Source organism: Camellia sinensis, chromosome 14 (assembly GCF_055761805.1).
Source record: "Camellia sinensis isolate YWXY chromosome 14, ASM5576180v1, whole genome shotgun sequence".
Lineage (NCBI taxonomy): Eukaryota > Viridiplantae > Streptophyta > Magnoliopsida > Ericales > Theaceae > Camellia > Camellia sinensis.
This window is the reverse complement of record NC_138974.1, coordinates 17,155,685-17,166,686: the sequence shown is the minus strand read 5'-3', so window position 1 is coordinate 17,166,686 and position 11,002 is coordinate 17,155,685. Positions and strand designations below refer to the sequence as shown.

Below are 11,002 nucleotides of genomic sequence, written 5' to 3'. Positions count from 1 at the left end.
AAAAAAAATGGTTAAAATATTAAAAACAAAAGAATACTTATTAAAAACGAACAGGTTTTGAAAATTCTAAATCAAACAGAGTTATTAGTTATTTATTATTATTAACTAATAAAAAGAAAAATTGGAGGGTGCTTGAAGACTTGAAGCTTGTTTGGTTTGCTTTGAGAAACAAGTTTCATATTTTGTTTTGAAAAAATAAAAATTAATTTGATAAAAATAAAAATTCAAAATTATTTATGGTATAAAAATGATAAATATTTCATAAAATTAATTTTTAAATTTAAAAAAAATTATAAAAACCAAACCATTATATTTTTCAAAATTAAAATACAACAAAATAATATCTAAAAAAGAAAAAAAGAAAAAGAAAAAATAGAAAAGGAAAGGGGCCTTCCCGGCAAATATAAGTAGGGCAACTCGGGCAGACACAGCACAACACTCTCTCTTTCAACAACAGTTCCGCACATTGGTTTGTGCCATCTGCAACTGTCAACACTCTTCTTCGGTCCTAACTTTCAAAACCCTAATTCCTCGCTCTCTCTCTCTCTCAGCCTCCACCTTCACAACACCCCCACGCACTTGTACCCAAATTCATTCAACAATGTCGTCTTCTTCACCCGAAATCACCTCTCTGCAACTCTAAGCTACTTCTCTCCTCACTTATCAAAAACAGCTCAATCGACTACTCTTTTCGAATTTCATTTCTATAAACTGAGAGATTTTATCGATTGGTGCACGAATGGTGGTCGCTGAGAATGAGGGTAGTGGGGATGAGCAGAGGGAAGTGAGTGGACGCAAATCCCCATGGAAGATACCCCTTGTGGTTCACACTAAGCCCACCCCTGATGCTCCCCTCATGGGTTCGGATTTGTGGCCAGCACTCTCCGATGCGCAGCAGCATCAGCAACAGCAGCAGCTGCAGCGCCCTAAGACTATGGATTCCGCCTCTCCCAAGCCCCAGCCGCCACCGCCGTCAGTTGCTCCTCCTTCCACTCCACCTGCTCTGGTAACTCAGATTCTGTTTATTGTGATTATGAATTTGTAGTGATTTGAAAGGTGTATGTGCTGATTTGAAGAGAATTGATGAATGCTATTGATTTGTATATGGGTTTTGATTGAAAAAAAAATGAAGAAAAAGTTTCATCTTTTGTGTGATGGAGCTTATGGAAGTTGCATTTCTGCATTGGAAACGCTTGGAATTTTTAATTATTAGCTGACACGCGTTTGCCAAGTATTGAGTATATTGTATTTGTTTCTCAAGATTTGAAGATTTGTATTTTCATAAAAACTGAAATGTTGTGAAAATGGGGAGATCTTATTATTTTTTCCTTTACATTCCTATTCTTTCGTATGCAATTTGGGTCATTTGCTTTTTTTGGTAGGTCTATAAATTAGATCATGTGTGTTTAACTGATATCTAAATGAATTTAATTGTATTTTCTTTAAAGAAAAGGTTGTTACTAGTTTACTATAGATAAATGTCTAAGTTTAATGAGTGCTGCCATATGCAGTTTTCTCATCCCAGGTAAATCTGCTAAAGAAGGAATTATTTGGAAGTGTTTCTAAACCACCCTATCTTTCATCATTTCATGGACATATATAATAAAGTGATAAGAAAAGCTCCAGTGTCAGTATTGCGTATCTCTTAACTACATTAGCATCATAGTCGCTTTCTTATAAGTAATGTGTCATCAGATTGGAAGTAAGAGATTGACAAATCATTCCTGAGTGCTAAATGATTCAGTAATTTAACCGATTTTTGTCCTCATTATCTGATGAAGTGGCGGATCAGATTGTCCAAGTGTAGGGATTTGTGTGGGGTTCCTTTTTGAGGGAAAAGTCTTTAGACACGAGTCATTGATATAATGGTGTGGACCTTATTTATTTTGTCAAAAATTTGATTACGCAACGCCTTTTTTCACTATGGGTTGATATTAACGAATTCCTCTTGTGAAGTTCGGAATTTTGCGCTTTTCCTATTATCTCACTCTTTGTAAAGTTGTCGCTTTCTTTGTTTGGTCTACAGCTTTAAAATCATGACTAGATATGATCTTCATGTTATGTTATTGAGAAAGTGGATATTCTAAGTAGCGCCTTGTTTCTTTCCTTCCATATTTTAAACTTCTTTTTCTTCAAAATTTTGGCTAAGAATATAACTTTATTAATGAGAAAATTGAGTATGGCAGGGTGGATGAGAAGCCCATCCTCATCCCCATCCCAATCCATCAAATGAAAATAATGAGAAAAGGTGAAAGAGGACCTAAAAAGAGGAGCTAACGACAAATGGAATCCTAAAAATAGTGATACACAAATATGTGTGTTTGTTATTGCTTTGGAAATTATTTTTCAATACAAAACGGGAAACTATTGTGGCAAACTTGTTTGACAAAATCTTTTTGGATAAGTTTTACGAAAATACCCCAATTTTCCAATAAACACTTTGTATTGAAAAATAATTTCTGATTTTTTGAAAAAATATTTTGCACAAAAATGAAATAGATGGGTGTTTTTCAGGCATTTCATTGTTTTTGTTTCCAAAACCACAAAAAAAAAAATAAAAAAAAAATAAAATAAAAAAAATGAAAAAATAAAAAATGAAAACAATATCAAACAAACTTCTCTCTTTTGTAAATTCCTTTGAAGAGGGGAAGCGTACCTCTGTCTTGGGGACCTCCTTCACACCAACAACTCTAGGTACTTAAAAGAAGCTTCCATGTGAAGAGTGGATGCATCCCCTCTTTTCCTCGTCACATGAACATTACACCTTATGTGTATGTTTTTTGGGACGAACAAAATTAAAATCTTGGAGGGCAGTGTTTTAAAAGCCGGGCGCATTGTAGGGCAGGCGTGCGCCTAAGCCTGAGGCGCAGCCTTGCACTTGGAATAGGTCGAAGTGAGGCGCATTACGCAAGGCGCAACTTAGGTGCTGAGGCGAGGGCCTTTTTTCAAGGTGCGAGGCGTGGGCTTCATGGGCTTTACCTATTTTTCTACTCAAATTGTTGATTAAGTGCTTTTTTTGTGGGCATACCCACAGGGATTGAAAACTCTTGAATATAAAATGACCAAACATAGTCAAAAGAGAGCAGAAAGTGATAAAATATTGAATGTTATGCTTTATATCTTTTGTTGGATATTATATTTCTAGTTTTTAGAAGATTGAATGTTATGTTTAAAGATTATCGGAAATTGTTATAATTTTTGAAATTCTATATATATTTGTTATGTTGAGAAGTTTGCCTATTTTATAATTTTGGTTTTCTTCTACTACTTGCGCTTTGCTTTGGTGAGGCGTGCGCCTCACCTTGTGCCTCACGCTTGGGCTATAGGAGATCTTATCGCCTCGGTGCACCTAGAGCCTTTTAAAACAGTGTTGTAGGGTGAGACAAGAAGACTTGAGATAATTTGACATTAAGACATAAGACCCAACATGAATGACTTCAGGTTGTACATTTACTTTCTATTACTTTTTCTTTACATGTAAATATTAATAGGTAAGTTGTTTTCCAGATTTACTGCAGTATTATTGACTCTGTTTTCTGTCATATCTGTCTATGGTCTTTCAGGGACTGGGAGAGCAGCAAAAATCGCATGGGCCTGGAAACCATAATCCTTCACATAAGCACTTGTCATTGCGTCATCAAAAGGCAGGCTCCAAGCGTAATCCAAATGGTGTACCTCCTTTTCCTGTACCCTTACCCTATCACCAACCCCCAATGCCTCCGGTTTTTCACGGTATGGTACCTGTGCCGCATGCACCAGTTTCAGGATATGTTTACCCACCATACCCTGTACCCTTTCCAGGTGTTGAAACTAACATGGTGAAGTCTGGTTCTGAGACACCTATGCACTCTTTTGTTCCGCCTGCTAATGGTATAGATGCAAATAGAACCCTCCAGCCTCCACCTCGAGGTGATCCAAATGCATATGTTGCCCAATTTTGTAATAGAAGACCTAATGTGCAAGAAACTGGTGGCCGTTTTAATCCTGCATGGCATAATCAACGAGCGTTTGGTTCTAGAGACAATTTTGTTGTGCAACAGAGTATTGGGCCACGGACTTTTGTAAGGCCTCCTTTTTTTGGTCTGGCTCCGGGCTTCGTTGCTGGACCAAGCTTTCCTGGTAATAATTTGGTATTAAGTTGCAGTAATAAATAAACTAATTTATACTATTTTGTCCTTGTTTATTGGAAATTTATTAATAAGATGATATTCATTTCCTGCCATGCATTTATGCTTCTTTGTTATGGTTATTTATTTTTGGTTTCCATTTCTCTTTTGAACTGTGAAATGGTTTGACCATATGAAACAGGTCCTCCTGGATCTATGTACTATCTTCCTGCAGCACCTCCTGGCCCTATTAGGCTACCTCAGCCTCCACGCTTTGTTCCGCATCCTTTGAATACCATGGCTTATATGGCAACCCCCGAGACATTAGGTTTGAGAGCCAACATAGTGAAGCAAATTGAGTATTATTTCAGGTGAGTCATCTTCAGAAGATCATGTTTCTGGCTGGTAGATTTTAACCCTTCCTAGGTAAAAATAGGCTATTGTCCGTACTTCTAAATGATATGTTCTGTACATCAATGCGATGCAAGTCTTTGTTCACATTTTGGTGCACAGGGATATAAATAGGTGGTCATATATGTATATGTACACATCTTGGACGTGGAATGGTTCTGGTGTCTTTTAGTGGCCTTTGAAGGCACCAACCATCCTTGGTGATTAGGGATGCGATTGACTTGAGGACTCCTTTAATAATGATGGATTTGTTTAACTGTTATGTAGAAGATGTTGGAAACATTGGAATGCCTGAACCTGCCTGTCAGACATTTTCTATTTCATAATTAGTTGATAAAAGTTTAAGTTTTGTGTTGTAGACTATGATGTATATAATTGTTGAATTGGTCAATTTTTGTTCTGGCAGTGATGGAAATCTGCAGAATGATCATTACTTAATTTCTTTAATGGATGACGAAGGTTGGGTTCCAATATCCAAAATTGCTGAATTTAAGAGGGTATGGTTTGACCAAATTTCATATGTTTATATTAGAATGCTGCAAATTATTTATGTTATGCTTTTCATATGGTGTGTAGAACTGCTTAAGATATTCTATTTTACTGCCATTATGCAGATTTGTTGCCAATTTTACCAAACACACCCTCCTTTGTTATGTAGCTTGATATCAAGTTACTTGTATATAATCTGCTTGTATATCTTGAATAAGTGCAAGTTATTAAGCTTATGATATTTTCTCATACGATGAGATGCAGGTGAAGAAAATGAGTACAGACGTATCATTTATCCTTGATGCTTTGCAGACTTCTTCTACTATTGAAGTGCAGGTTAGATATTTGTGATGAGTACAGACCCAACTCTCAGCATTTGTTTAATTTTTTGATTATTGTGGTAAAGTTGTCTATTTGTGATGCTTCTGCTTCCAGTACTCTGCTTTTTGTTTGTAAAACCCTTCTTTAACCTGGATTGGGTGTTATTATTGTAGGATGGCAAGATACGAAGACGCGACGAGTGGCCAAAGTGGATTCGAACTTCAACAGAGCAGAAATTATCCTCAACAGCTCTTAGGCCCCAGGGACAAGCTGCAGAGAAGGCTACTGTTGCTTCAAAGAATGAGTTTGATAAGAAGAGTGATGAGAAGCTATCAAATAATGAGAATATGGAGGAGAACTTATCAGCAGACAGAGAAGTTATAGAAGTATCAGCTAATAGTAATGCCGAACAGAACACTGAGAAGGCTCTGTTTGATGGTGGAACACAAGCCTTTGGTGGAGAAAATGTTGATTTAAGCAAGGGATTGAATTCTGAGTTAAATATACACTTCTCAAATCTTGACTCCATTGGAAGTGCACCCAGTCCAGATTTCTCACAAGGAATGGAGCCTGCAAAATATGTTCATCATGAAAACCATGAAATGGAAAGCATGGACGTATCATCAGATTTGGCTGTACAAAATCTGGACAACCTAGCTAATGATTTTGCAAACACATTCATGCTTGATGAAGAGCTAGAACTTGAGCGAAAAACTATTAAAAAGGATAATCTTTCTTCAGTAAGAAGGTATTACATTCTTCTGCTTGTGCTTGGCACCCCTTTTCCTGCATTTGTCGAGCATTGCTCTCTTTCTGTTATTTTGTTTTTAAATAAATTAAGATGGTGTCATGCTGCCCTATTTTGTTTCTTTAACATGTTTTTTCAGGATTATTTGTAAGTTATTTTATGGTACAGATATCAAGTTACAAATTGGTGCTGTATAAATTGCCAATGTTTCCTTTTTGTTTTTCTTCACTATTCTTTCTTTCCTTTCAATGCTGAATAAAAACAGAAGGAGAAGAGGATTCCACCAGAGGAAGGTGAATCACTGGAGGGTATAAAGGGTTGCACTCCATTCTGCTGAATAAAGCCTTTATCCTGACTTCTTGGATTTTACTTTACTATTATTGTTTCCTCTTTTCAGCTCTATGTGGGATTTCTTAGGAGAACTCTTCCATAGTAAGTTATTTACAGTAGCTTTCTGGTCTAGAACTTGTCGTAATTTTTGGTTGGCATGGGATCCAACTGATATAAGTTACCAACAAGCTTATGAGGGTATAAAGGTCAATTGTCTTTTCAAGTGAATGAGATAATTCCACAGAATCCAAGTCCTCCTATGGAGCCATCTAACTGCTTGTTGGCTTTACCTTCAACCTATAAATCTGACAACCTTCTCTTCCAGAATTTTTAAGGGATATTTAGGAGTGTGTATAATGGGGATGTCTTAATAATCTTATGGAATTTTTTAGTTATTTTACATATTAGTTCAGCTAGTTTGGTTACAGGTCTTGTTATTTCCTATTTATGGTGAGGGTTAGTTGAGTTACTCTAGGCTATAGTTGTCAAGTCAGGATAAATATGAACTATTTAGACTTAAAAATGTTGTTTTGAATGTTGATCACATGGTTTAATATCTTAACAACAATGTTTTTAACATTACAACTAAAGTGATAGAAACACTCACTTCAAAGGGGGTAAAGAAACCCAAATCTCCAAACTTAAAAAAAAAGGCCTCACTTGATGCCTTCAAAAGATTCCTTGAATAAGTGAAAACACTTGTATAAAGTTGAATATATATATGCCTCTTATATTGTAGAGAGAGAAGGTTCATTGTTTTTTAGTGTTTAAAAGGGTTGTGTGAACCATTTTTCAACAATAAAAAGTAATGAAAACCAGAAATTGATTTCAGCGAATCGAAAGTGAATCGATCGATTAACAAATTACTGATACAGTTCATTGATTCATCCTCAATTCACAGCTGTTTGGATTTCATTCAACCTTGTTCGTATCGATTACCCACTGAATCAAATCGAATTGTGCAATTTGAATCGTAAATTGTATGATCCTAATAACAAAGTGTCCAAGGTATTAAAATTTGCTTACTTGTGGGAAACTATTTGATATTCAGTAGATTTTGCTTTTTTTGTAGAGTTGCTATTTTTCTTTGAGTTTCTTATTTCGTGTTTTGCTTTGAGCTGGGTTGAAATTCCTTTCTTGGATTAGAAGCCATGTTTATGAAGCTTCTGTTCCAATTTTTTTTTTATTTTTTTATAGAGTTACTATTTTGCTCAGATTTTTCTATTTCTGGTGTTCTGCTTCAAGTTGGGTTTAAAGTCCTTTCTTGTATTAGAAGCCATGTTTACGAATTTTTTCTTCCCTTTTTTGGGTAGAGTTGCTATTTTTTCTTAGAGTTTGCTATTTCTGGCGTTCTGCTTTGAGCTGGGTTTAAAGTCCTTTCTTGGATTATTGTTTGATAAAATTTGTCCAGCAATATTTAATTCCGCTTTCTCATCTTGTATTTTGAGGTTGTTGAAATTAATTGAAGCATTTTTGGATGAAATATAATTTCTTAAGAAAGAAAAATATTATTTAAGTTCTTCACGGGCAGAAGTTTACTTAATCACATTATGATTATTTCTCAGTATTCCTTGATCTTGGATAAGTTGCTATAGGAATAAGTTATTTGTTCAGGCATAACAGTAAATAAGATTTAGTAATTTAACAATAATAGATATGTCAGTTGTAGTGTTGCAGTACACAGTATATTTACTTTTTACTGATTGTTTGTCATAACCTTGATAAATTTACTTATTTGTAATTATTGTCTTGTTCATCTGGATTGGATTATTGCCAAAAGGATTGATGATGAAGATGAAGAGATGGTTGTCAATGATCAGGCTGTTGAGAGGCTAGTAATTGTCACCCAGGTATGGCTGTTAAGATGGAGATTTATTTTGTATTATCTTAAAGTGTTCTCTCTATCATTTGTTCTTAAAATTGGTGTAACTGTTGCTATGTCACTTGAATTTTTGCTTGAAGGAAACTTTTATGATACTTCTTTTTCTCTTATTCATCAAAAGAGACGTAGCTTTTGAAGCCAAAATGGATTTTCCTTGATATCTAACTTAATGCATGAAAGGATCCATGAAAAACCACAGAATGGCCTGAAAATCCATAGTAAAGACTTTTACAAAATGTTCAATTTTTCATAGGGCAGATGAGCTTTGGAGATGGCTTACAGTTTTACTTGTATACTTCTGTCTGGAGGTTGCTCCCCTTTAGGCACTTTTTTTTATGAATATGTTTACTATTATACACACATATATATACAAATTGAGGTGGAGAAATGGGGATATTGGGAAGACAAAGGTGCTGGATACCATGGACAACTTGGGTTCCGTTCTGTATGGAAAGTTAGTGAGATTGCAGCAAATAAAAAATTTAAGCTATTTACTCGCCTGAAAGGATTAGTTGGTCCCAAAATGAGAGGATTTGAAAGGAAAAAGTACCAAGTCTATTTGTCCTTCAATTGTCAAACTCTATAAGTATGATCCACTGCATTGAAAATGTTGAAGATAGTGGGCTCCAATGGGGGAAGATAACTTATTGGCCAATACCTTTTATTCCTTTTGCCTAATTGGGTCTTCATCTTCGTTTGGGCATTCATTCCAATTGGTATTAGAATGTAGTCCTCAAGAGATGGCAAAGTACATTGGTTGTCTAGCTATTATGCAAGTTGGTTAAAGGTGTTGGTCAGCTTAGCTGGTAAAGTCCCTTGGTAGCTGTAATCCTGCCTTCATCTGGTTTGGTCATGTCATGGGTAGCCCTACCCATGTTGTGTATAACCCATCACCATTGGAACCAAAAGAAGTGTAAAATTGAGATTGTTCTATGGTTTCTATTGGTTTCCTTTCTTAATAGATTCATCTTGTTTTGGTGCCTTTTTTGGTTGCCAAGCAGTTGTAATAGATCTAGTGGCATTTTTGTGTGTGAGAGTTGAATACTGCCCACAGTAACAGGTGGACTTAGAGATTGAAGATTTGAAACATGTCATGTGTTAGGACAGGGTGTGTGTTGAAAGTAAGGAATAGCTTGGAGATTCACATCTCCTTGATGAATATTGTTCACCTTAACTCGTGGCGGTGGAGATTTTTGTAAGGGAGATATAAGCATATTTGGTCTGTGAAGGAGTATATTCCAACTGAAAGTCTTTTTCAACAGAGAAATCTGGTTTCATTTGGGAAATGTTGTAAATGATATGTAATAAATTAACATGCTTGGTGCGGAAATGCTAATTTTAGTATAATTGTTGGCCTTTGCCAATTGGGACTCGTTATTACCACATTGACATTAGGGGCAATCCTTCTTCTAAGCCTTATTTGTAGAGCTTGATGATGGAGTACGAGTGTGGTGAACACTCTCCTATTAGCAGTGAGCCCAAAATTAATGTATCGCTGATGCTGGTTTAAATTTTGTTATATGGCTGAATGCTTAGTAAAAATATAAGGTTGTAAGGTTTGGTATTTAGATGATAACAGGTCGAGGTTTGAGAGTAAAAAGAGGATTTATGGCGTTGTTTGGGGGGACTGTTTCAAGTGCTGTGAACAGTACTCATGAACAATTCCTTTGTTGGTCTTGGATTCTTTTGCAAGTAGGGTGCGAGGGTTAAATAACTGTGAAGTTTGGGGGGTTGAATAAGGTTTAATACATATTTGGTTTTCTTGTTTTAAAGGTTACAAATGCAAAAAAATTGAAAAGAAAAAAAAAAAAAAGACTTTGGAGACCTGCAAAAAGTCTTAGCATCACACAAGCTATAGAAGAGCTGCAAATGCTTTCAAAAATCTCCAAAGAATGTTCTCCCATCTATTATAGGCACTACATTGCTTTAAAAAGACTTTGGAGACCACTAGGATTAGAATTTCTAAATAGGAAACTAAACTTTTGACTTCTAAAATCTATATAAAATCAAATAAGGCCATAAATAAAAACCAACTAAATAACTTGACCCATAAGACGACTCATGGACAATCTGTAAAATCCATGTCTAGATAAGGCCAAAATTATGAAACTAACCCTAGCTCTTAAAATTTAATAAAACTTTATTGAAACTCCTCGCATTACACTAAGCCTAAAATTAGATAGAATAAGACTCATTGATACTAAAACTCAACTATGCGATCCCAAGTGGGCCTCAACTTAAAACCAATGAGCTTCCAAAATTTTCCACCTCTTTATATTTACTTTTTCTCAAGCTCTTTATGGTTTGCGTCACTTGGTTCCCCAAAGGTTGCTATTTTCTTGGTTGGAATCAACTAACAAAGTTTCTCTTGTAAGGTCACCTAATTCAGAAAAATTGGTTTTTCTCTGATCCAATTGGTCTGTGCGTAATCACTTCTGGTTCATTTGCAATTTTCATGTGCCATAAAACCCATATTATTGTGCAAATTCTTTGTGGTGGGCCTTCAAAGCTACTAAATTTTAAAAAATTTATATGAACAACTTTATAGGGCAGGAGGCTTTGGTGGGTTTACCTTTGGTCATGACCTAACGCAATGTCAAGAACTATCTGCCTCCAGCACTGTGGCTCAAGTTTTAGCCATGGGAATTAGCTTCTGCACAAATGTAGTTGGGGGATAAGGCCAAGGTTCAAAAAAGTGTTGTTACATAACGGTAG

The 11,002-nt window shown here is 35.7% G+C and overlaps 1 protein-coding gene across 1 annotated transcript in view; it reads left to right on the top strand.

Annotated features, from left to right (window-relative positions):
* The first annotated feature begins 432 nt into the window (after positions 1-432).
* Positions 433-11,002, top strand: part of LOC114257459 (la-related protein 1A) — a 28,602-nt gene continuing 18,032 nt past the window's right edge. The window contains exons 1-7 of the mRNA XM_028197216.2: positions 433-1,006; positions 3,564-4,119; positions 4,309-4,477; positions 4,924-5,014; positions 5,271-5,342; positions 5,501-6,075; positions 8,186-8,255. Coding sequence (XP_028053017.2) covers positions 740-1,006; positions 3,564-4,119; positions 4,309-4,477; positions 4,924-5,014; positions 5,271-5,342; positions 5,501-6,075; positions 8,186-8,255 — 1,800 coding nt within the window. The 5' untranslated portion in view covers positions 433-739. The remainder of the gene's footprint in view (positions 1,007-3,563; positions 4,120-4,308; positions 4,478-4,923; positions 5,015-5,270; positions 5,343-5,500; positions 6,076-8,185; positions 8,256-11,002) is intronic.